At 36.1% G+C, this 27,173-nt stretch overlaps 2 protein-coding genes and 1 pseudogene across 2 annotated transcripts; 2 read left to right on the plus strand and 1 right to left on the minus strand.

Annotated features, from left to right (window-relative positions):
• Window positions 1-791: 791 nt before the first annotated feature.
• On the plus strand, window positions 792-2,273 carry LOC126792409 (chaperone protein dnaJ 15-like; annotated as a pseudogene).
• A 10,263-nt stretch (window positions 2,274-12,536) lies between these two features.
• On the plus strand, window positions 12,537-13,563 carry LOC126791384 (zinc finger protein GIS3). Its single transcript, XM_050517832.1, has one exon. It carries the CDS (start codon window positions 12,650-12,652, stop codon window positions 13,391-13,393), a length of 744 nt encoding a protein of 247 aa, XP_050373789.1. The 5' UTR covers window positions 12,537-12,649; the 3' UTR covers window positions 13,394-13,563.
• Window positions 13,564-22,336: 8,773 nt separating this feature from the next.
• On the minus strand, window positions 22,337-26,098 carry LOC126791959 (cysteine--tRNA ligase 2, cytoplasmic). Its single transcript, XM_050518466.1, has 9 exons — window positions 25,855-26,098; window positions 25,580-25,643; window positions 24,649-24,810; window positions 24,280-24,450; window positions 23,916-24,197; window positions 23,685-23,810; window positions 22,996-23,229; window positions 22,798-22,908; window positions 22,337-22,708 (listed from the first exon to the last, which is right to left on the minus strand). Exons 1-9 carry the CDS (start codon window positions 26,022-26,024, stop codon window positions 22,493-22,495), a joined length of 1,536 nt encoding a protein of 511 aa, XP_050374423.1. The 5' UTR covers window positions 26,025-26,098; the 3' UTR covers window positions 22,337-22,492.
• Between the last annotated feature and the right edge of the window lie 1,075 nt (window positions 26,099-27,173).

Here is a 27,173-nt window from a genome sequence, read left to right on the forward strand (position 1 = left end):
TAAAACGTTTTATTGTCTTCGGACCTGTCTTCGGGCGTGTTGGCATGTCGGAACCTAGCCTTGGCCAGGCGACAGTTACGATACAGTTAGAGCTCTAGTTTGTCTGCCGGTGTACTGCATGAGAGGTAACATATGGGTTATCGGCTTATGAGTACCCATATTTTGGATATTGGGTAGCAAGTGGTTGCCCAATGTCGAACGGCGTACTAACATGAAGGGTAACAGAGGTGTACCAGCGCTCATGAGTACCCGTATTATAAATGTATTTGGGTAAACATAGGGGTTACCCGATTTCTCATGAGCACATATATTTTTTGATATTATTGGACAACCAGATGGGCCGTCTAATGACTCATGAGTGCATTTATGATTAATGCTTTATGTATTTTATTATGTATTTATATGCGAGTTATATTGTTGTTTTACTCATACGAGCTGCAAAGCTTACCGGGTTTGTGTTTACAATCCCGGTACACCTATTCGATGGTGTAGGGGATAGTTCCGCAGGTGTGGAATAGCGGAATCAACGGACAACTCTGAAGACTTTAAAGTTGTTTTATTTTATCTTGTGGTGAGGATTGAGATGATTTTTACATTTCCATTTGATATAATGCTTGAATTATAAGTTGAGTTTGTAATAATCAATTTAACTGAGTTGTACCATGAACTCAGTAGTGATCCACTGTGATGATAAGATAATTTCGAATTAATGAGATTATTTTTGAGCTTTTCATGGCTTCGATTTTCGAATTTTATACTTAAAATTTCGGGGTCGTGACAAACATCTCTCTCTTGCAACATCAATTAGTGGAAAGGTGATTCTTGCTTTGAGCGCAATAGTACTGTTTGGTGTATCGCTTTTACTTTTTATGTATCATCAATTGCAACGTAGTGCTAATTCTTTGGCTTCTGTAATTTCTGTGATTTTCTGCAGGTGAAGAAACAGTGTGCCCACTATTTTGGTGTAACGATCAGCGAGCAACAAGCCAAGTTGGGGATTGTAGTGCGAGTTACTACGTATGGAAGAAACAGAGTTAAGGTGCATAATACTCGTATTTGATTTATTCATGTTTCGTGTGTATTGCTAGTACAATTCTTACATTCCTCGTTACATTGTTATCATTTCCAGTTGCTTTATCTTGAGCAAGATCCCAATAATGGTGGTTATCATATAGTCTCACAGGTACGAAATATATCCCATGTCAGTTCATCTCTGTAACTCTACAACTGGCTCAATTGCTTTAGAGTTTGGCACCTCATAATCTCATATGTTTGGCACCTCATATATTTATAGAAAAAAGTTTGCACAACCAGCCTACCTGCTTAGATGTTGATTTTATTGTGTTCATTTTTTCAATTTGTTTCTTAAATATCAGTTGTTATCTGACATGTGACAGTTGCAAAACTAGCCAGTCGAGTTAATGACTGTCCTCCCTGTACAGGAAGATAGTAAGATGATATGCAATGTACCATCTGCAGGGATGTATTTTCTGCATTTTCAAGTATACATAATGGATTCTACTTTGAATGCGGTATGCACACCTTTATTTCTTCTTTTGTAATAAGATTTATCACTTGTTCATGGTGAATTAATAGATATCCTATTTATTATAGGCTCCAGCTGCATTTTTTAAAACTTTGGAAGGTATTTATCCTTGTGAGGTCTCGCAACTAAAAGCTGGTAGTCATATATCCGCTGTTTATGCTATGAACAACTTTAATTTTAGTTTTTCCCTGGCATAACCTTGCTGTTCACCAATATTTCTATCACGATCTTACAGTATGCTGATTTCTTCAGGAGATAATTTTTTCAAGAAAACTCCCTATAAAATCGAGGCACTCAGTGTGGAGTCATCCACTGATAAAGTATGTAAACTTAGAGAAGTTGAGGCTCAGATCTTAAAAAAGAGAGATGAAATTCACAAATTTGAGACTGAGTTCAAGGAGGTATATATTTATTGTGAACCCTCGCATGTTTTTTAGTTGTGGTCAGCTAGTAATTAATCAGTGACTTGTTACTCCTGATGGCTGTAATCTACAATAGTTTACTTCATTTCATCAATATTTTCTATAGGCCTTCGCAGACTTTCAAGAAGTGACAAACAGATACCCCTTGAAAAACAATATGTAAGTTTGATTGTTGCACATGAATATTTATGTAAGCAAAGAATGTCTAGTTGTGAGCTTTGTTATGAGTACTGTGATTGCAGGTAGATGAGCTGCTAAAAAAACGAGACAGTATATATTCTTCTTACACTGTGAGGGACAATTAGTAGAACAGTCTTGGTAAAGATCCAGAAGTTGATAAGCCAAAATCATGGATTGAAAAAGAAAAAGGTAAAAAATCTAGGTGAACCATGCTGAAGTATAAATCTTCAAGTGATACCTTTGTCTGTTGACTGAGTTTGCTTATTTAGATTTAGTTATGAGGTTTTTAATCGCCTCTATCCTTTTTTCTGGAGAGATTGGGCCCTCGCCAGTCATGGTTGGGCTGTAATATAAGAATGGCCTACTAGGCCTAGTTATTGCAGTCTCTCTTTGAAAGCTTAATATATAACTTCCCCAAATCCAAGCAACTAATTAATAACAAGTAAACAACCATGGAAAATATATGGTCGATTCCTTAAAATATGGACCTGACCATCTTAGGTTATCTGCTTTGGGACTAAATTGCCAAACCAGAACACCTCTGGAGGCATCTATTAAAAGCAAAGCTGGATTCTCAAACCCTATTTTTAATCAACCCATCCTTTGTCTTGACCTGTGTTTTAAGTTTATGTATCCTTATCTATGAAACCTCTTTGGATGTTCCCAAGGGACAAGTTCTTCATGGCATAGAGGCATAATTTATATCTGGGGGTTCGTTTTTTAAGCCGAAGAGATGAGCAAATCATGTAGAATTGAGATTAGGAAATGCTTAAACTCCTTGTCCATGACAAAGTCCCACATGTGCCTAAAAATGGGTTCTTATTTATATATGACTGACTATACTCCTAACTCCTTACTTGTCCTAGATTGGAGATTCCCATGTTCAGGAACAGTAGGTTCCGAATCTTTTGTCACATTGTCTAAACATGTGGAAGTACCTAAGTTTGAGGCACACTCTTCTATCTTAGCAGAGATGTTGTGCTTTAGTGTGGCAATACTAATATTTCAATGTATTTGTGTACATTAGGATTTCTTGAACATAAGAAGAATGCTTATAATTAAGAAAAAAAATTGTAATTATGTCTTTAGCTTATTTGACCCCAAGTTGTTTTTTCATTCGTGACTTATAATATTATATCTCAAAATGATATTTTCAAAGCCAAAAGTATATAACTTATCTACAATATGGTACGTTCATTTTGTTTAGCGGCAACAATCTCCTTTATGTTTGTGGAATTTAGTAAATTCGACTCTCATTATAATATTTAAATTATTTATTTGATAAAAAATAAACTTCAATACATGCATTACTCTATGGCCATGACTTATAAATGAAAAGTTGGAATTTGGGAGAAAAATGAAATCAAGGGATTGAAGCAGTCAACAGAATAAGGTGGCAATGAAGACTTGCTAGCTAGTGGCGTTGAACTTGTGTCAAACGCCAGGAAGATAGAAGTGCAGAATCTAATCTTAGAGTTTTCAAATGCATTCTTTGTGTCATGTCATGTGCAGGTGTCTCCCAGCTGCTAGCTTACATATGTTGTTTTTGGGTTACATGTTAATTGGGGTTGTATTTAGCCGACTATGTGTCCCTCTCTCACTCGCTTAATTTACCTTTGCTAAGCACATTTCTTTTGTCCCATTGATTGACCAAAGTCCCACTATACTCCTAACTCACTTCACGGATTTCCAATTGTGTATTTTTCTAATCCAAAAGCATTTATATATATATATATATATAAACATTTTAGACTGTGATCTATTGTTTAGCTCTAATCAAGCTTAGATTGATAATGGGGTGTGTTTAGTTAAATAATTGAGAGGGAGAGGGTCACTTCACATGACTTAAAGCTAACTCCACCCAAACCCTACACCCTAATTGTTAATTTGGAGAAAGAAGTAGGTAGTGTCACTTGGATTACTTGGAGGGACTTATTTGAGTCACCCCCATATTGTTTGGGATTTTGTTGCCCTGATCAAGAAAAAAATAAACTCAAAACATATCCAAAAAAGGGTTTCCAATTTGAAAAACCAAACCAACGCTTGGATTAACCACATTGTTTTTGGATCATTCCAAAAGTAATGGGTTGCCAAAAGAAACAAAAGGGGATTAGAAAGTTAATGGAGTTCTAACATGATCTAGCAAGTAGGATCATGTCCCAAATATATAAACTATGTTGGGTTTAATTATCTTTAACCAATAATAAGCAATTAAGCACCACTCGGCGGGCCATAATGGGGATTTGGGAAATCTTAAGACGATAATATTGGCTAGGAAAGTTTAAAAAAAAAAAGAGAGAAAATGAAAGCATGATTAAGGCCCTAATTTTAGTGGTTTTTGTACTAAGATGGGGTGGAAACCATTACAACAAGCTTAATTAAGCAGACAGTAGTTAAGTTAATTAAATCAAAAGGATTAAGCAGCTCTAGAAGAAGTTCCATCTGATTGGACGCACAATTATAAAACCCTAGCCTTCTTCGTCGACCTGACGACCTCCGACTTGGTTGTGTGTGTCGGTCCCACAATGTGCGGTTACGGCCCTACCGGAGTTGGTTCAAATAGTGAGGAACCAATGAGGTGCAGCCTCACATGCGTAACCCTTCATCAGAGGAGACGACCTTGTGCCCTATGTCACCTGTGTAACAACATCCAACAGAAATACCTAAATCTATTAATATGAATTTTTGAAGCCATTTCCCCCCTATATATTTCATTCCCTCTTGGGCAGCATGTTCAATGACTTCAATCCATCTTTCTCCTTTTAAATCCAATGTGTACGTTAATATGTTTTGGAGTTCATTGGTTAATAGTTTTGTGTTGGTTATATGCTCCCCTTAACCAATATAATCAAGGATTTTGTAAAGTGAAATCCGGTAGATGATCGATGAGTATGGTTATGTAGGGACCTTGGTTACGTATATCCTGAAATGTCTACATTCTTTAAAACAACTTTGACGACATGTTTATTCCTTTGATATCAGTGCGTTTATAATATCTAAAATATAGATTTTGCTAATACAAGTAAAATTTAAATCTGACAGTAAGTTTGCAAAGTGAGTTCGGATCAAAAGGTATTATATATAGTTCTACACTTAGAAAGTGATTTGGCATTGAGTATGATACTAACTGCAGGTATATTGTGAAATTTACCTAGTTTTTGCTAGATCATTGGTTTGTCTAAGCTCTAAACTTCCCTAGTTCCCTTGATAGTTCTTTTGGAAAATTAGTAACTTTCTTCTAATATAACAAGAAATAAACAGAGCAACCTGGGAGAGAGACAATTCATTAAGTTATTCAGCAACCACATACTGTTTCCCAACTAACAAGCCTCGATGAATTCTTCAACCTTTATGGCACACACATGGACTTGATCGATCGAAGATCAATCACTTCAGTACCTACATTTTTTTTTCTTTTAGAGATGGACCAACTCCATGAAGCCCCATGTATATAGTTGCTGATTAGCTTGCTTTGCCTACCTTGCTCCCCTAATAGTCAATATAGAGACCCTGATATATATCAAAATCATTGAATCCAATTAAGAAACCAAAAAGAAGTATGTTGTTAGGTTCACGGAAATAAATTAGTATATGATTCATCATTTCAAACTGGTTACTGCAGAGATATCTGTAATCCCAAGTCCTAAATCTATGTGCCTTATGAATTATTATTCCTGGCCCCAATAACTCATCTGTGTTCCATATGTTGAGATGGTCTCTTTTATGTGTGTGTATATATATATATATATATATATATATATATGAATTAAAAGAGTTTTCTTCAACAACAAAAAAAAAAAGAGAGAGCATTGTAATTTGAAACGAGTGTTACTGCATGATGAAAATATTTATTTCTAAATGCTAGATGACCATCTCAGTATAACTAGGCAGTATTATCAAAGTAACCTAAATAACACAATTATGTAAAACGGATAAGTACCATCAGCTTAAATTTTTCGTATGAAGTAATCAGTTTCATTAATATAAAAGGGACATATGAGTAGTAATAAGCAAGTACAAAGACTGTTCTGTCACAAAATAGGGTACAAATTGCATTGTCTTGCTTGCTGAAAACTTAAAGAGGTACGAAACCCGGAAGAAGAAGAAAATGTACCGGGCCACAAATAAGTTCTATAACTTGAACATAGTTAGAGACAGTTCACAAGTCGCAACGTCCCATTCCATAATTGATGGTAAAAAAAAGGTAAAAAAATAAAATTCGAAGAACACTCATGTGATGAATTAACCATGATCGACAGCTTGACTTTCGTTTACCTAACATCGATATTCATGTTTCATTAGCTAATTTGTTATGGAAGTAATGTGATTAATAATCAAATCAAACGGTCGAAAAGTTTGCAAGCTTTAGGCTCCAAAGGTGATGATGTACATGATGATGGGGGATCTGATCGAGTAGATTTTTAGGATTGGGAATTTTTTTGACTAATTAGTAAATAGAAATAAAACAGATGAGAAAGAGGAGACAGGGTGGGTCAGAATTTGAGATTTGATGAAGACTTAGGGTTAACCAGAGGCTAAAGAAAAGAGCTTTCTGATAACAATAATAATTAACAATTTGATTAAACTAATCCCCATCTAATGGAAGTGGGAGATTACGAAGCTAAATTCGATCACTTATGTTTCACCTTCTCTCTCTTTCTCTCGTAGTTAGTAAGATTCGCAGAGATCTCTTCCAAAAGAAAGTAAATTATTCATCCATTTGATTAACGTGGATCGCAACGTCAATCACGCAAACATCCCTAGCTAATTAAACGTTGATTAATCTAATCTAATCACTCATCATCAACACGTAATGGTAGGACCGAACAAAACACACCTGATCGAACACTTTAGACTTAGCTAGCTAATGCTAGAGCTTAGCTTGAGTTGAGAGCTTCCGATGTTGACTCTAATCACAAAACTGCCATCATTACCAGTACTACTGCAGCTGCTTTAGAATTCGTTGAAGCTAAACTTTTTGCAATTGTGGAGGGCAGGCGTATCTGTAGCTAGATATGGAAGATAATGACGATGGCGACATCTGGGCCATGCAAACTGAGTTGGGAGCTTGACGGTAATAGATCTGGGGCCTCCGCCATGAAAGATTTGCATGCATGGAGGTTTTGACTTTCAAGTAAATATAGAGAACTTCGAGCAGCTCTATTGGTGGGAGGTGTCGGCTCCTGAGATTTGAGTTCCGCATTCCAGAGCCATCTATCTTGCAGATCGATCATTGTGAGGGTAAAACTGGGAAGTGCATGCGAAGTATTAGAGATCGATGGAGACATTGAACTGATTGAAGAAGTGAATTGAATGTTCCAAGTTTTGGGTGATAGTTTTTTTTTAAATTTTATAGGCTTGTTTTCTCTGGCAGTTTAAGACTCGAAGGAGCAGTTGGGGTCAGGGAAACACAGAAAATAGTTGGGTTTAATGTTATCTTCATTTCCTAGGGTTTCGTTCCGCTACTGCAACAGCTTTAAACTACCCCCAAGATTACGTGAAGTTCGTAATCTCTTTTTAATTCGTTCCTACTCAATTAACAACTCTGTGAGTGTGTGCGTGTTTAGCTTTAATTATTGCTTCAATGCACGTATTAATTGGTGCATTTTTCTTTTGTGCGCTCATGTAAATTGGTGTTTGTTATAAAGGAAAAATGACAATTTAATACTAATTTAGCCTTCTCATCGATTATTTAAATAAAAAAATTTAACATGTGACCAATCACTATAAGAGTATCTAATACTATTTGACTAAATAGTATAAAAACTCTTATTTTAAATTTTTTTTTTACTATTTTACTCTCATCTATTTAAATATTTAGAGAGAAAAAAATTATAAGAGATAATATTTTACCAAAACCTCGCCGGACTCCGACCGCCGATCGTCAGAGTCCGGAACCGATTACCGGACTTCGGCCACTATTCACAGGACTTCGACACTGATCTTTGATCGCCGGAGTCTGGTCACCGTTCGCCATAATAAATTATTAACCCTCAATAATCAAATATAAATTTCAAGCTGCTAGTCATCAAAAATCAAAATTTCAGTTACTTGTCATCGGAATTATAAATTTGGTTACCACTACCACTAGAAATGAATTACTAACCGCTAATAACCTCTAACAATAAATTACCGATCTCTAGTAATCCCTAACAATATATTAATTACTAGCCCCAGTGTCCCCTAACAATAAATTATTGACTCCAAACATCCTTATAAACACATTACTGACCTTCATTAAACGGGTTACTAAGTCCCAATAGCTTAAAAACATTATTGAGTACTAGAAAAACATGTTACTGGTAATACAAATATGGCAAATCACCATAGACACCAATATATCACACTCAACTCGGGGGTGGTGAGTGGTATCTATTAGTTTTACCACCAAAAATAAAAACAACAAAACTTTTTAATACCAAAAGCCATAATAGCCTCACCACCAATGGTCTAAATATCGTTTTCGGTATCGTATCGGTCGAGAGGTAAAACAATATATCGGGGGATATATCGGTTTTATCGGGGATATATCGGTTTTATCGGATTTACTTATTTTCAATAAAATTTATAAAATTATACTTCAATATGTACCAAATAAACTAAAAAACGGTACTAAGTAAACTAAAGAAAATAAATACTTGATTTAATGACAATTAAAATACACGAGCGACATCTAAAAATAAAAATAAGTATTTAAGAATGATTATTTAGACTTGAAATTCATCATATATATTTAAAATATATATAAATCAAAAATATATATGAAAAAATGAAAAAAAATATAAGTTTTTTTAAAAAGAGGAAATAAATATTAAAAATTAAACAAAGATTGGAAAAAAAATAATCAAAGTTTGACCGATATTTGACCGTTGACCATCATTTTTGCGTTGACCGATATGCTCTTATCGTATTGGATTCGAAATATCAGCGATATATCGGTGATATCGCTAATATTTCGAATAGAGCTCACCACCAATGAAACTTGAATTGAACTGAAAACAAAACAAAGAAATATCACATATAGCCAAATTCATATATGAACCCGCCGGAGTGGAGCATGACCTCGTCATCTCGCTCTTTCTCAACGACAACCATGATCTCATCGTCCTCATCTGAGTCATGGTGAGTAAACTAGAGATTCAAACCTTTTATCCAATTGTATATGAGCTACATATCTATTCAACTAAGCTCGTGGAGGTGTTTCATAACGTTTTGCTCTCACCTATCCCCATTAGAACTGATTAACAACCTCATTATGTTGATCGTCAGCGACTGTACCACGTCAACAAATCCAAGATGAAGCGAATAGAGTCATCAACATCAATCTAAGTCAGTCGTCCTCTAATCGCCTACGATGGTGTCGATCGAGTCTTGGTTGAACCGACATTGAGGACGTTGTTGAACGCGATGGAGGAACAAGAGAGAGATGAGAGAAAGTATATATCGGAGTCGTCGTCAGAGAGAGAGAGAGAGAGAGAGAGAGAGAGATGGAGGTGAGTGGATAGAATTAGATTAGGAGTAAAGTGAACATCTCCCACCATAAGATAAAATTAGTAAGGTATAAGTGATATATGGCTTACCACTTTAAAACATTAGAATGTGTATTAAATTTTGAGTTGGGTAACTTTTGGCTTGTTTGTGCGCAAATGGTCAATTGCCCCTTGTTATAATTGTGCGCTCATATATATGGGTCGTTCTCACTTTATATTAATGAAATTATATATCTCAACAGTTATGAAACAATATATCATTTTTAATATTTTTTATTGATATTGATTTATTATTTGGGATAATCTAGAATGACAACTGATACGTTAATTTTAAGAGGATGACATAACCTGTCACGATCTACTAAGTAGACATAGCTTGGATATTTAGAGAAATTTTATTTATTGTCTTAATGTCAATTTGTCGAGATCCACTCGGAGGCTCAAGGTTGTATGGTACAATTGAATTTACTCATTACTTTATTAGTAGGACATTATATATAATATACATTTTAAAACTAAAACACTCGTCTATACACATCTGACACTCGATTGCATGTTGACAAGCTGTCAATCTAGTGTAGCCGATAAACGTTACTATTTTAATTTTTCACCTAAGAAAACCGAACTTTCAAATTTGTGCTAATTTCAAATTCAAAATCTACGGTGCAAGTTATGTTCATAGATCATAACCACTCACACTCACCTTTCTTCTGAAATTGTACGTGCATGAGACAAATCTAACATATACGTCGTACGTACGAGATAGCTATAGAAACTGAGAAGCACATATATATGAGGGTACGTACGTACCAACTATGATGGGGGCCTATCTATAACGTGTCGCCGAATGAGCCTTTTAAGCAAAAGTAGTACCTTAGACCTTAGACATTTTCCTATCTTATCCATGAGTTATCCAGCCACAATTCCTACACCGGTACACTCCGTCTCTAACTCATGGATTAGTGTGCTAATGTGACACAAAAGTCTGTTAGAAGTGTTATTTACTTTTTATACACTTTTGTATCACAGTAATACATGTGGGTTATGCTTCAAAAATTATTTTTATTGTTATTTTAGTGAATAATTTCATAAATACATATCAATATTTTTAGTGAATATATATATTTCATTATTTAAAAAACAATTATATGTTTCTTTGTTGAAATAATATACTACAACACCAAATTCGAATTAAACTTGTATTTTTTTAATGTAATAACTCCTTAAATATACAACACTACCGATACAAAACTAATAATTTTTAATGAACCAACAAAAATCACTTACTAAAATTGATGACTAAATTATAAATAAAAGTGACAAATAATAATAATTTAAAATAGAACGAATAATTTTCAACTTTGTTTCCAAAAGCAAAAGTCGGATTGGAAATTGCCGAACACATAAGCGGCATAAGAGAATCTATAATGAAGGCCCAAGAGGAAAGAATGCTTAGAGAAAAAAAAAAGGAGGAGCAAAGAGAGCATACTAGAGAAGAGGCAATCATAGTGATGCAAACCATCAATTTTACTCTAACAAATAAGGAGTATTATGATAGAGAGAAGAAAAAGAATGCAAAAAAATTAGGCAACGTGAGTTACCTCCGTCATTCGACGATGATTATTATTTGGAAATATTGACTGATACAACAAAAGATCATGAATACTAGTATTTTCTAACTATTTAATTATAATTTATGTGATTTAAATTTTATGTAATTTTAATTTTTATGAAATAAAATTTCAAGTTTTAAATTTTAAGTTTTATTTAATTATAAATTTATAATTGATTAGAGTAAAATTCTAATTAAATAATAGTATAAAAATTAGAATGTATAAAACACATTGAAAAATATTAAATAGTTATATTGTAACAAATTTAAGTCGATGACAATTGATGTTAAATCAATGAATAATGTCGATTTAATGTGCTATATATATATATATATATATATATATATATATATATATATGTGTGAATTGATGCTTCTGTAGCCAAGGTTTCTTAATTTGATTAAACACGTTCTTTCAGCTTCGGTATTGGCCATCTTCCCCCCAAAGTTTTCTTGATTAATCCAAAGCGCAATATATTAAGCCATCAGATGGCCCCATTTTACAAGTACTTGCCCAGACTTTTCTAACCTAATCTTTCCTTGTTGTTGACTAATGAGAGTGATGATGAGGTTGTAGTCCTCTAATTGAAAGCCTCGTCTCAGTCTCTGATGCTGCCCAACACCAAATCGTCCGGTTCACGAAAATGAAAACTAATCGATCAATTCTTGTTGGTTATTAGTTAACTAGTGCATATGCTTTGCATAGTGCTTGCTTTGTGCACCCAATATAAATTACAAACAAGCTAAGCTAAGCTAAACCCTAGCTTGTAGACAAACCCAATCATACATCTAATTCTTATTCTAATTCCAATTGAAAGTTAAACAACACAGTAGTACCATACTCAGCATCAGATGCATCACATTCTTCTCCACTCAGAAATGACAAACCCCCAAATAACATAAACTATGCATATAAATATGTACCAATCCTGTAATTAATCTAATCACTTATTTGGAAGGAAGCCTCCTCATGTTAATCAAAAGGGCATTCCTGAAATTTTGGCATGCAGGGGTGAGAATAGGGCAAAGCCAGAGCAAGACAAGTGCAATCTGGTTTTGGGGCCCCGAGTTTGTTTCTTGGGTCGTGTGTTTCCCTAATATTTACAGTGTATTACAACTCTCACTTTCTTCTCCCACTCTTGGGATGTCCGCAACCGCAACCATCTCTCTCTCTCTCTCTCTGTAGCAAATATGCATACACATCATAGTATATACATCATCACCATCAAAGAGTCAATTAGCTTGAGACCTCTCTCTCTGTTTATATATAAATACACCAACACATGCAACAACTCCACTACATCCTCATTTGAGTCATTTCCCCTTCTTTCTCTTCCCTTCTCTCTCTCTGTAACCCTCATCTTGAAGCTCTCTCCCTTTCTCTCTCTGTGTTCCTAGGATGGCAGAGGCTGCAGAAAGAGAGCTACAATATCAAACCAGACCAATCTACACCTCCAACACTAGTAGTGCTCCTGCTTCTGCTGCTACTAGTCCTACCACCACGCGCTTAAAACTCTTTGGCTTCAGTGTCGACCAGCCCCAAGAAGACGTCGACGAAGCCGTTGTGCTCGACTCCAACAAGACCACTCCTTCCGGATCGCCGGAATCCGGCGCGTTTTCCACCGCCGGCGACCGGAAGTACGAGTGTCAGTACTGCTGCCGAGAATTCGCCAACTCGCAAGCGCTCGGCGGCCACCAGAACGCGCACAAGAAGGAGAGGCAGCAGATCAAGCGGGCCCAGCTTCAGGCCAGCCGTAACGCTGCCGTTTCGTACGCGCGCAACCCTATAATATCCGCCTTCGCGCCGCCGCATCACCTGTTGGCGCCGACGGGGTCGGTGATGGTTCCGGCGGCGTCTCCTGCATCCCCCTCGTGGGTGTACGTGCCTCGCTCTGCAACGCAGTTCCAGGTGTCCCACGGGTGTGTGTTTCCGGCAGCCTCGGGGAATGGGAGGGTTGGAGGAAGTTATGCCTACGGCGGAAGCGGCGGAGCGGAGTCGGCATTGACGATGATGGGGCAGCAAGTGCAGCAGGGCCACCGGGCCCATGGAAGAGCGGATGGGCCTTCGTTGAGTAGGTTCACGGGGGATGGTGGGCCTAGTTTTGATGATGGGCTGGGCTTGGATTTGCAACTTAGCCTCTGACTCCCCGCTCCTCCGGCATGAGAAGTGACATCGTCTCCATTTTAGATTCAGCTGGGCACGTAATGTTTATTTCAGTATTGAGATCTTGTACATTTTCCAATTTTATTTATTTATTTCATTTTTAAGAAAACATTTTTGAATTTGGAGTAGCTTACCCTCTTCTACTGTCATTCTCTGCTTGTCTATGTGGTTTTAGAATGATTAATTACTATATACTCTAGGTTTTGGGTTTGAATCTCCACTACATTCTTTGAGATTTGAAACCGGAATCCCAGTCCCAATTTACAAGTTAAAATGATGAAAGTGGGACCTGAAAATTTGGAGTCTCATAGGATCGTCGGCAACGTGTTTTTGATGTGTACCTAATACCAAGTCATGACTCAAGTAACAGTAAGGCGTTAGGTCATGGGAAAACGAAAGTCGAGAGGAAAACGAAAGTCGAGATTGCTTTATGTGAAAATCATGTAAAATTGAAGATCCTTTGCGGCAATCTATTCCAAGTCCAAATGATGATGAGTCCTTTTCCTTGTTGGAAGTTGGAACTGGTTACAATACATTCACACGGTCATGCTACTCGACTTTGAATCAAATGGGATATAAACCTTGCGATAGTTAGTCTAGAATGTCGAGGAATGATAAAGCTAATAGTTAAGGCGAGTGTAGAAATTATGTGTCTATTCTAATTAAATGAGTTTAAACTCGAAATTGTTACAAATTAATGACAGACTTGAGTTGGGTCCCTCAAGAAAGTTAAACTTAAGATCATAGTGAAAGTTTGAAAGATCGAAATATAAGTTCGATACTCTCCACTAGAAGTATAGAACAAAATAAGAAGAAATTAACCAGGAGGATCGATATGTTGTTTGAATTGTTTGGTTTGTTGTGTGTCGTCAGATTTTGGTTGTTTAGCATGTTGAATATACTGTAAAGTACTTTTGAGATGGTGAAAAATTTACGCGAAGTATAACTCACTATTAATATCTTCATGTTTCAAATCATTAATTTTGGTATATGACTTTTAATAATTTAGTTAAAATCTATACATGCCGTTACTAACGCGGTCAATTGCATGTTATTCTCCATTGCTATAGGGACATTTTGGTATTTACCCTTCTCAGCCTACTGCATTCAACAGTCAGAACATTGATTGGATACTTTTTTTTCGATATGGCCTTGCTTGGATACTTGGTTGTAGATTTGCTAGATACCTTGTTCAAGGTCACCAGATTTTTCCAAGTTGCCACAACCATTCGAATTGAACAGGGCCATCATTCAACCCCTGAGTCTAATACAGACTCCCTCCATAACTGCAAGGTAAATCCTACATTCTAACAAAATCCACAACCATAAAATTCAAACTACATTACTGTATAATCCATATCCAAATCACAAAGTTCAAATGGATATGCATATTTGTTTCTGAATTTGCAATTCCATCTTCGTCAGTAGATTGATTTATATTTGGAAATACGTACCGTAATCAATGGTATCTCTCATCTTCTTGTTCCTCATCCAATTACTTGGACGAAGACGAGGAAGAAGAAGAATAATACAAACCCGTCACCGCAATCGAAGGCGAAGACCCGCATATCCCAAGCACAAGCTCTCTTACGCCCACTAGTTCGGACCCAAATCAAACCCAGTTGCCCAAATCACTGTTTCGGTACAACAACGCACCGAATTTTAAGATTCGACCAAGAAGAAGAATAAAAATGTATGGGTCACCAAATCGACCTGTAAAGAGAAGAAGAGCAATGACTCCAATGAGTTTGGTCGATCTTTTCAATTGTTTTGGGTATGGATCTGGGTTTTAACTCACCTTCATATTGTTTCATCATCTCTGTCAAAACCCAGAAAACATTGAAGATCTTAAACCTCAGCTGTTCTCTTCGACCTCTACCAAAACTACATAAAAATTTCTTATATCAATTCCTATAAAAGGACTATTTTGTCCCTTCAGTTTTGGTCAAAACTATTCTGATTAACGACGTCTATCACTGCATGTATAGGTTTTTATCTAGTTTTCGAAATTCATGTATCAAAGTTAATAATTTGAAACATAAAATCCTAATATTAATAGTGAGCTAAACTTTGTGTACTGTTTATAAAAATTTGCCTTTTGAAATGTGAACAATAATTTATTCCATTAGTAAAGTTAAGGATCGGTATGAGATAGATCTCATGCGAATCAATTTAGTGTTGACTACTCGAGTGAGCATCAGGGCTTAAAGTAATAAGCCGTGATTCATTATATAAAATCTTGATGAAGTTCGCACCGGCCAGGCCAACATAACTAAAGTCCCCTGAACTTGCTAGACCTTTCTATATATATTCTTCGAATTTATTCAGAAACTATATATATTCGACTATATGTATATTTGGAGGAGTAGTACTTTCTGGTTTTGAGTTATGTCTTTCTCCATTATATACATGATCGATGTTCCCTTGAGAATGTTTTGTCTTAGACATGAATGCATGGCGTGCCAATATATGCTTTAGCATGTAACCAAGATGTTCTTCACTGCTTCGTAAGAGACAAATTCGCGTACTGTGATATGATTCCAAATAGAATGGCACCAATTATTGAAGAAAGATAATTAAGCAATGTGATGATTGTGATCTGTTAATTTCAGGAGATTTCCGGTAACGGAAAACTCCGACTGAAATCGACTCATGTTTGGTAGCTGGTGCCTTTTTTTTCATCAATCACTCTTGATCATCTTACTTGGTGGTGATTGAAACGTGAGACCAATGAGATGCAACAGATGGAGATTGCTCTAGCTAGATCGATCAGTACCGGTCTGATTGGATAGCTAACCTAGTTGAAAATAAAATGGCTTGATTGGGTTTAATCAAGTCAAACACCTACTATAGAGCAGTGAACCAGGCTTAATTTCATAGATTAATTGAACTTAACTACCAAGTCATGAAGCAAACAAGTCCAAAATCACACACGTACGTACAGTAGAGTAGTCAAACCAAGCCATTTTTAATTAAGAGATTAATTGATATTTAACGAGGCTTCTAGGGTTTTAATATTGGAGGATAATTGGTTGCAGATTGAGGACAAATAGACTATAAACAAGTAGTAGCTAGCTAGGGTTAGTCCTAATTGTATTGTCTTGTGGGGAAAATAAGACGGATAATTGAAAGGGTTTGATCACAATTTGCAGAAAAGCAAAATAATGCCTGCCAAGCAAGCCATCTTATTCAAAATACCCACAGCCTTTCTGCTGCAAATTTTGTAAGTTTTTGAATAATGTATCACACCATATAATTAAGCTCTAATCAGTAATAATCAACTTCTCGCATGCCCCATATTCTTGTGTATGTTTATTACTCAAACTAATTTACGATGATTGAGTTGGTACTTGATCTTTAATTCACAAATACTTGTACATTTTTATTGTAATTTCTTTACAGTATGATGAAAGAATTGATAGCGAAAATTAAGCTGACGATCGATCGAGGTTATATTGTACAAGTACAATAAAAAAAGGATTGGATTGGATTGGATGATTTCTGGGGTTTACCTATACTACTATATCTGCTGGTTATGAAGTTGAAGCGGTTTAAGAAGAAAAAGAGGGAAGTAGCTAAGGTGTGCAAGAATATACAAACCTAGATTCGAGAAACTTATGCATGCACTTGCATGAGAAGGGTTGTTCTTAAGTTAGAGCGTTGCATTTAGCATATAATTAACCAATAAAGCAATGTGGTGTACTTCATATCCCAATTTTTTACGTTTCATCAATGGCATGAAACTGATTTGGACATCCACTTCAATGACTTCATTCCACAAACCAAATCTCTTTCTCTCAATCTCTGTAATTAGTCACTAGCTCTATATAAGTGTGCATATTAGGCAGAGTCACCCTCCACTTAATTAAATCAAATGATGAATGAGAGTTCAATTACTATCGTCTCAGTTCCTAGTCATCATGATCCAATTAAGCGGAATTGGGATGGTTAAATAATGCACGCCTAAAGAATATGACAAAATGAAGAATGTTAATTAGTAATGGGGACGCTAAAACTAATTAAGCCTGGTACCGAGGAATCAATATGGTTTCTCAAATCATGAGATACCCATATCTAAGTGATTTTATGGTTGCATCTAATTGATCAATGATAAAGGCTAGAGAAGATAGGCAGCCTTTTTCTTGTGTTATATATTGCGAGTCTTCAAGTGAAACATATATATGTGTGGCTTGAGTTCATAGATGACCTTCTACTACAGCCAATAATGAAGTTTCATCTCTGCGTGTGTTTTGCATTGCCACCATTATCCAACAGGTTTTCCAATGAAGTGGGAGTTGATGTTTCGACATCGAAAATCATATATATATATATAGATTTTTTCAAATGCGGAGGTCCGCACCAATGATTTTGGTGCGGATTTCCATCTTTTTACCACTTTTTGATCGAATGTCCTCATCTCTACCGTCTAGTATCTAGATAATATTGTGTAGATCATCTCTGCAAATTTTCAGCCAATTTAGTAATCGTTAAGGCCCTCAAAATCGAATAACAAATAGACGGACTGAATTCTGTCGAACCATTACCGTTCATATTTTAAACAGAAAAACACAATTTTTAGGGCCTTAATGATTACCAAATTGGCTGAAATTTTGCAGAGATGATCTACACAATATTATCTAGATACTAGACGGTGGAGATGAGAAAATTTGATCAAAAAGTGGTAAAAAGATGAAAATCCGCACCAAAATCTTGGTGCGGACCTCCGCAACCAAGAAGGGCTATATATATATATATATATATATATATATACAGTCCCTATCCAGAGTGAATGTTCACTCTAAAGTTTCAGAGTGAAGTTCTAATTTTGGCACACTTTTCGGTCAAATTTTTTCAGTATAAGCGATTTAATATTTAGGTATGCTATTCAAGATCATCTCTACAAAATTTCATCTAATTCGGACATCGTTAAGGTATTGAAATTAGATTAAATCAATGAATGAATTAAAACTGTTCAACGTGAACTGTTCGTATAAATCTCAATTTTGAAAGCTCAAATCATTGTCAAATTGGATGAAACTTTATAGAGATGATCTTGAATAGCATATCTAAATATTGAATCACTTATGGTGAAAAAATTTAACCGAAAAGTGTGCCAAAATTGGAACTTCACTCTGAAACTCCTGAGTGAACCTTCACTATGGATAGGGACTATATATATATATATATATATGGTTCAATTTGATGCTATCTAGCTAACCTAGCTTTCAGATTTTTGTACATTTGGAACTCAGTTAAGTCATAAATAGTAATTACATATGTCAGTTGCTCCATATGTTTAGCAAATATATAGGTCCTTAAAAAAACAAATATATAGGTTGAGCAACAGGGAAATCGCCTCACTCACCAAAAATTCCTCATTACAACGTACATGATTTAGTGAAGAATGAAAAAGATCTTTTCATCTGTAATAATCTAATAAAGGCTAAAAGTAAGATACTAATTAAAACGTATGAAGAGAGTAAATTGAAAACGATCGAGCAACATATGATTAATTTTCTAATCCTTCCAGCAAAATACTTACCATCAACAACTTTTTTGAAGAACTTATCGATTATTCTTGGCTGACGACACTTTCAATTGAGCATTGGCATCGTTACCAACTTAATTGACCATCTATGTGACTATGTCAAGCACAAAGTCATAATAAATCCAACCGATTTATCTCTCAAATTCCCCGGCCTAAGGTTCACTAATTAAGTAACTAAACACATTAACAACTACACCTATAATTGTCAATTATTCAGTGTAGGATAAAGATCACCCATACGATCGTCTTATATGCAGCCCACCATCTCAGCAAACTCGCGATCGGTATTTGTTAAAAAAAGGTAGTAGCAATTGTTGCTCTGCAGGAACCAGGGCCGGCCATGAGAGAGGGCAGCCAGCTACTGCAATGGGCCCACGGTCTAAAATTCTATTTTTTTAAATTTATTTGTTAATTGATAATAAATTTAATATAATTAATGATGTAAAACTACACACTATATAATTGTGTTCTCCAACTGACTTATGCCGATAAGTCTTTTTTTTTTTTTTCTACAATCTTCAATTCACAATCTTTGTTCAAACTTCCAAAAAAATCTAACTCTATTCATTTTTCCAATTTTTTTTTGTGTAAAGTCCTTTTTTTTTCTTCGCACTGGCCTCAAATCCCTCGGACCGGCCCCGGAAGGAACTAGGAAGTGCCTCAAAGCAGTAGACACATATAACTGCATATGTTGTCTTTTCACCTCTCAAAATGTCCTTAATCCATGATTAGCCACCTCTGATCATAAGGTGCTGTATAAAATTAGGTAGCTAGCAAGCTTGATTTGATATATGCCTACATGAGTGAATATAATAACTTCACAAAACTGAGATGTGAACTAGGAATTGTACTCCCTAGCTCGAAGACCTAAACTATGTATGAGCTAGCTTAGCTAAACTTGTGGGACTCCATGGCCCTGGATGTATACAACTGCCAATGATCTCCTTGTCGGGCGCGGGGCGCTAAGAACTTTCAAGGGAGCATATAATATATTATATATAATGATGAATCTAAAGCTACAAAAGAACAACATTTCAAAAGCCATTTCGTATCCTCAGGTCGATGGCTAGGCACTTTCATTATCTGCCTTTTTCTTGAACTAGCATGAGCTAGGTCCAATCTGAACACGATCGGCATTCGATCTGTTCCCTTTCGCTTTTATACGAAGCCATGCATGTGCCCTAAGCCATACATGCTGCACAAACACACTTTGATGTACTTTGTTCTACCGGTAGTTATTTATGAATTTTTGGCGTCGTGGGAATTGAGATTTGCCACAAATTTGTCTATGTTCGACCCTACTTGGCACTTAGGTTTCAGACCTTGCTGGCTTGCTACCGCCATTCGAATTGAAAGCAATTATCACTTGCCTTTTGAAATGATGGTGTCTTCAGAGTTACTCATTCTCATTTGATAGAGGGTTTGATTTGGACTTTGTGTTCTAATCGGTGGCATTTCACAAACATAGCTTGTAGTCAACTGTGCCAAGTAGTCGTTTCAACCTGGAAGAATTAATCAGATGGAAGTTGCTCGTAAACTTCAGGAGAAGACATCTCAGTCAAGAAGAGTGTCCTACGTCCAGTTCTAGCCAGCTATCTCTCTTGTTGACTCAGAATCAGACGAAATTAAAGCTTGAAGGGTTCTGGTATGGAGCTTATTTATTAGGTTTGTTTCAGATTTAAAGGGTTCGTCCTTCATCTGGAGTTAAAACTATGGCCCTATGCCCTAGCCTTCAAGACTGCCTCGAAGGTAATGAATGGGTTGTTGGTTGCGCCTAGAGGTCCAATGCAGGTTCGACTGTTCGAGACTGTTAACTACAGTTACTTCTGAACTCATAAACCTGACCTCTCTACAACTATAATAATACGTACTATAGATCTACCTGGTGCATTTAAGGAATAACAAGGATACGACAGAGGCAATATTTACGTATACGTAGTTAATTTCTCTCTGAAAACTGCGAGTTTTACAATTAGGGTTTCAGTGGCCCGTTGTGAACTTTTCTTCCCTATCTCCTGCAGAAGTAACTAAGTAAGAGAAATTTTTTTGTGCTACCGTAACACCACGTGACAATATCAAGTGGTCTATCATTTCAATCACAATTTGACACGTAAGATTTAATCAGAAAAATTATGTTTTAGCTATTTGTTAAAGATTATTTTAGGTTTCTTTCTAAAACCCTAAACTCTAAACCCTAAATCCTACACCTTATACCCTTAACCCTAAATCATAAATCATCAATACACATGAAAGTCATTTCACAAATAATAAAAATATGTTAGATTATAATTTTAGTGTAATAAATCCACGTGTCGAAATATAATAAGTAATGAGTACCCCTAGACATTGTCACGTGGTACTACAATAGCATAAAAAAATTCACAAGGGTAATGAGGATTGATAATCAGGTTAATTAATGACACCCATATCTGGTGATGCTAATATATAGCCTCCATATTTAGTGAAGCTAATGGTGCCCATGTACATGCAAATGAGAGTAATGGTGCATCTTCAAGTGTGGCTAAGCACATTGAAATATATAATTAACTCCACGGGAGCTTTATTGATTCATAAAATTACACAAATAAAACTGTCAGGGCTATGATCTTCTACCTGTATTTCAAAATCTTCTCACATGTCTAAACTATCTGAAACTAACAGTATTGAAAATCTTGACATGGACTTTCAATTTTAAAAGTTTGCAAACCGAGTTAATTTTTTGTTTAAAACTCAAAATTTCATTCTTACGCTTCGTCACTTGAAACAATTATACTAAAAACATGTTAAACTAATGACGGGATATTTTTTTAAATCTATCTTCTGATACCATTTCTCTAAAGAATTTCCAATCCATCATCTCACATTCTCACCGTATTGTACTGTCACTTGTGAACTTAAATAAACCTTTTCTCTTACTAATTTCCCACAATCACACCATAGCTAACTAGCCAGACTAATTAATTAAGAGGCTAAGTGAGTCGCTGCTCGAGGGCAAAGAGAATTTCCGAGAGTCCAGTGTTTGCTCCTCTCAAACAAAATCGTAGTCCCCCATAAAAGCCCAATCGTTTTGACCTCCTTCCGAGATCAATTTGCTTATCGCTACATTCTGAATCCCAAATTACCTTTTCCGTATTGTGCTTCGCTCCACTCGTACAGAATCGGAGAATCCTGACCATATCCAATCTCTGAATCTCAGAATGAACTCATCACAGCCATTCTCAGCATATATCATCATAAACTAGCACCTGCGGATACAATGAAATTGCAGGGCGTGTCCAATATTTCAATCTGAATTGGACTATAATGATACCCAGAACTGCCGTGCAAATGATGAAATAAAATTCCTATATAATCCACCTCAGACTAACAGGAAATGGTACCAAATCAACATTCTTATCCAAATTGTATAATGCAGAACCCTGTATAGTATAAGAAACAAACAATATTAAAGGATCTTCCGAGACTGACTACGACTACTGACAACTCAACATAACATCAGTTATGTGATCAGATCTTAATAACAATTTCAACTATTCTTGTTCTGTAAAAACACGAGGTCTCCAGGTACTCTCATTGCCCACATCCATGATCTGAATACCCTTTTCCAACATTTCAATTCTGATCTGATCCGTTTTTGCAAAATCCTTGTTCTTCCTTGCTAATGTCCTGTCTGCAATCGTACGCAGCACATCATCTTCAGTAAGTCCAGCTCTAGTCAACGCCTTGGCCTTTAATTGCTGTACTACCTGTCCATAGAAAATCATTCTTGTTTATAACTTGAACCAAAGAGCATTCAATCCTATATATATAAATATAAGGGGGCAATGCATATCACCTCAGAGTATGTATTGGGGGATAACAGCCCCAACGTGTCCAGAACTTTTTTAATAGCTTTCATTGTTTCAACCAGTGACTTGTATAGTTGCTGTTGCTTGGGGTTCTTCTTCTGGAAAATAGAAAAAAAAGTGCCATCTTACACACATACACACAGAAGCATATAAAAGATAGTCAAGAACTAGTGCCAAAGGTTTACCTTGAGTGGTTTCAAAGAACCATTTATAAATCTCAAAGCCTCTTTAAAAGCACCGGTCAGTATGTTTCCAGTGTTCAAGTCATCATACATTTTAGCCTTGAACTCATCCTTTAAGTTGGTGATCAATAGTTCGGCTTCTTTTGTAATCCTAACCGTTGTACTATTTTGTTCTGCACCTTCCTTCTGGGCCCCATCTTGAAATGGTAATAAAGCATCCTCACATTCTTGTAAAGTCTAACAATTAAAAAAAACATAAGATACCAGACATTATACACAAGATTCATTTATAAGTGACTCAACGACATTATTGAGATTGTCTTTGCTTCCTGTATTAGCAAATACGAGGCACAGGTAGACCTTTTCCAAAAAAGAGTAGGCACAAGAACAGCAATCAGTACAATTCTGTTTGCTCATTATCCGACTGTCCATAGATTGTCTGAATCTTAACAAGTTAACTACCCCACAAATTCATATATATCACCAACATGCATTATGTTTAACACCACAATTCTGTTTGCAGACACCATGAGATAGATAGCAGGTTTTAGAAATCAAAATAGAGTAATTACTGAAAAGCAAAACAAGAAAAATAGTTGAAGTGCACGCTAGCCCGTTGACTAGCAAAGGACTGAGGAACAAACTTCCAACTACAAATTATTCAAATCTTAAAAAGGGACACGAGGTCATACATTGTATATGGAATACACTGCATCTGATGATTTCTCCAGCTGGGAGACAGTATAATTGAGAGGAGTTCGATAATGTGCATTCAACAAGAAGTGCCTCAAAGACAGTGGATGATACCGTTCAGTAATCTGCAACAGAATGGATATCGCATATAATTTTGACAAAAGATGGCAATCTGTACAAGCTCTAGAATAATTTTTAGGCAGACAGAGAAAATAAATGTACCAGTTTACCTGACGAATTGTGAAAAAATTTCCCAGTGATTTTGACATTTTCTCGTTGTTATTAGTAACATGACCGTTGTGCAACCAGTAACTGACACAACCTTCCTGGCATGCAGCACAACTTTGAGCAATTTCATTTTCATGATGTGGAAAAATCAAATCAATACCACCACCATGAATATCAAAGTTGAACGTAAGATATTTTGCGCTCATGGCACTGCACTCAATGTGCCACCCTGGCCTTCCTCGTCCCCAAGGGCTGTCCCAGCTTGGCTCTTCAGGCTTTGCAGACTGAAAATATTTTGACATATTTGTAAGTTTGAGATATATTAACAAGAACTCTAACAACATGATAACTTGTGACGTTTCAGACCTTCCACAGTGCAAAATCAGCAGGATTCCTCTTTCTTGAATCAACTGAAACGCGCTCACCCGCCCTCATGTGTTCCAGCTTTTGCCCAGACAATTGCCCATAGTTTGGGAATTTTTCCACAGCAAAGAATACATCACCATCAACAACGTAGGCGTAGTCATTGTTAATGATCTACATGATGAGACAACTATTTAAAATGACATTTAGGTGACAGAAGAAAAGCAGAGAAGCATCACACATGAAAGAATGAAGAGGCATTATCACTATCAAACTCAAATTGGTGATATAGATTACCTGTCTTAAAAAATTATAATTGTAAATAGAAAAAAAAACACAAGAAAAATGAAACAGAGTGAGGCATTGGAGAACCTGTGTTATCATAGCTAATATCTCTTCCATGTGATCAGAAACACGTGGCTCATGGGTTGGAGTGCGGCATTGGAGGTCTCCCATATCACTGATATATTCTTGGCAAAAGCGATTGCTTAAACTCAATGGATCTTCCCCAAGCTCATTTGCTTGACGAATAATCTGAAATATCCAGACATTAGCACACTTCAGCATTTTTTTAGTATACTAAACTGATAAAAGAAAATAAAAGAATCAGGTAATAGGTAATCAATGTACGAAGAAAGAACAGTGAAATAATTAAAAAAAAAGTTACAGAGCATACTTTAAGCACAACAGCTACTTAAACCGATTTGGGAGATGAAATGAACTGAAGATAAATCAGAATTCATGTTGCGAGTTGAATACTTTTTATATAAATACCATGACATGAAAAACAGAAGGCAACTATAGTAGGAAACCTTATATATCTACAATTCAGTTAATGAAGGAGTGTAACTCACTCAGACCAATGAATGGCCACAGCCAGACATAAGAGATGCTTCAAATTTCCAAATCAACTGGTAGATAAACTGATAAATATAAACTTTAATGACTTATTTACTTCGCACATCCTGATTATAAACAATTTTAAAGAAACAGCTCGCAAACTGATTCTGGACATGCAAATTAGGTCAAAATCTTATAAAACAGTGAATAGAGAATTGATACTGAATATATTTCGATAATTTTCTAGATTAGTGAGCAGCTAGCATGGTTGCCATTTACATTTCGACTTCTTGTCCACACTATCTTTCTCATATTAATCTGTGTAACTCGTTTCCCATAACTACAACAAAATTAAGTTATGAAGTATCCCTATTAACTCCTACAAACCAAGTATACATAAGAGAAGTGCAGGCAATAAAGAATATAGTTCAAATCGGCATTCGACATAGTTCAAAAATCGCGCCTTGTCGTCGACATCAGTGAAGTTCCTCACATAGGTGACCTTATAACCCAGCTCCTCCAAGTACCTGCGCAATTTCAATGTCGCTGTTTTAACTAATTACTCAATTCATTTACCTATTCCAGGTAAATTGCTCACATAGACTACTCTCAACAACTGTAAAAAAACAGCAATAGATCCATAAAATTCCCAATTTATGCTACAGTAAGAAACTTGATATCAGTTCGAGTTGGAATGATGGTGGATCGGAGAAATGCAAATTGATCGGTGAGATTTACCGGTAGAGGATGTCGAAATTGACGGCGGCGCGGGCGTGGCCGATGTGGCTGAGAGCGTAGGCGGTGACACCGCAGACGTACATGCTGACCTGGCCGGGGACGAGGGGCTTGAAGACCTCCTTCTCCTGGGTCATGGAATTGTAAAGCCTAAACTTCTTCTCCTCGTCCATCTTCTCCGATCAAACCCGCCGCTCGCTCCCTACTGAGTTCTGATGAAACGTAACCCTAGAATGAGCTCCGAGTAATAAATTTGGGGGTCGATGTAACAAATAGAAGAGGAAAAACGAAAAGTAACCGAGTCGTAAAAGGTGAAGAAAGAAAGTTACTACGGTGAGATTGGGGAAGTTAATCAAGATACCACGGTGAAATTTAGTTACTGTATTACAAATACCCAGCTTAAAGAAGGTCTGGGGCAACCATTCATCAAGTTGAATTGAAATTGCAAGTTTGCAATAACAACCCAGGCTTAGAAGAGAGAGTATGGCACCCTCAAGCTTCGATCACTTAGATAGATCAAATAGATAAATGTGATGATGGTTTCACATAAAATACCGTCTTATAAGTACAAAATTGTTAATCAGTTAACTATAATCGACTTCTTGATTACTATTTTCAACTCTGAACTCTAGATATTTTTCAAATGCACTTCACGTTAGATCATATTCCTCTTCCTTTTATGAATGGTCAATTAGTTCACTCCATTACATAAACATATGCAGTTGTGGTATTACTATACCATGATGTGCACACTGCTTACATCTTGCTCATAAATCAAGTTGTTCAAAACTTCTACATCGTTCTGAACTTCTGAAGATGGAAGACCGTTTTCGTTACCAGACCTCTTTGTCTAGTATAAACATTTTGATTCTCATGGAGAACCAATATACGTAATTGAAACCATTAGAACCATATGGTTATCTAGTTCTGTATTCTTCGATAAGTTCCTAGTGAACAGATTGCAAATATGAAATATCCTTGCCTCTCAATATTTGTGATGTATTATTCTTCGTTATCAAAATAAAAGGAAAAACGAATAAGGTTGTTCCAACTTCTAAATCATAACATACATACACCGTGCATGGTGCTACGCTACATTGCTTATCACAAATTTAAGATAAAACTTGGGAACTGTCTATCCGTTTGTGAAGTGTATTTCTATAACCTCATGATGGCATTGTCGGGAGAAACACTCTTGGATTTGTATTGAACTCTGCATGTAGATCCAGCTAATGGTAACATATAAGATTTTAGGAAGTAAAAAATCCAATATTGCTGGTGCTAAACAGACAGGTCATGGACACCAACACTACGTTTAGGGA

Source organism: Argentina anserina, chromosome 4, assembly GCF_933775445.1.
Source record: "Argentina anserina chromosome 4, drPotAnse1.1, whole genome shotgun sequence".
Lineage (NCBI taxonomy): Eukaryota > Viridiplantae > Streptophyta > Magnoliopsida > Rosales > Rosaceae > Argentina > Argentina anserina.

Excerpts from the sequence above, each read along its gene's own strand:
- LOC126791959 (XM_050518466.1), bottom strand. The coding sequence starts at position 26,024 with ATGGACGAGGAGAAGAAGTTTAGGCTTTACAATTCCATGACCCAGGAG. Across the intron at positions 23,811-23,915 it reads ATTTTTTCACAATTCGTCAG|ATTACTGAACGGTATCATCC; the intron begins GTAAACTGGTAC and ends ATTCTGTTGCAG. Across the intron at positions 23,230-23,684 it reads CAGTGTATTCCATATACAAT|ACTTTACAAGAATGTGAGGA; the intron begins GTATGACCTCGT and ends TTTAATTGTTAG.
- LOC126791384 (XM_050517832.1), top strand. The coding sequence starts at position 12,650 with ATGGCAGAGGCTGCAGAAAGAGAGCTACAATATCAAACCAGACCAATC.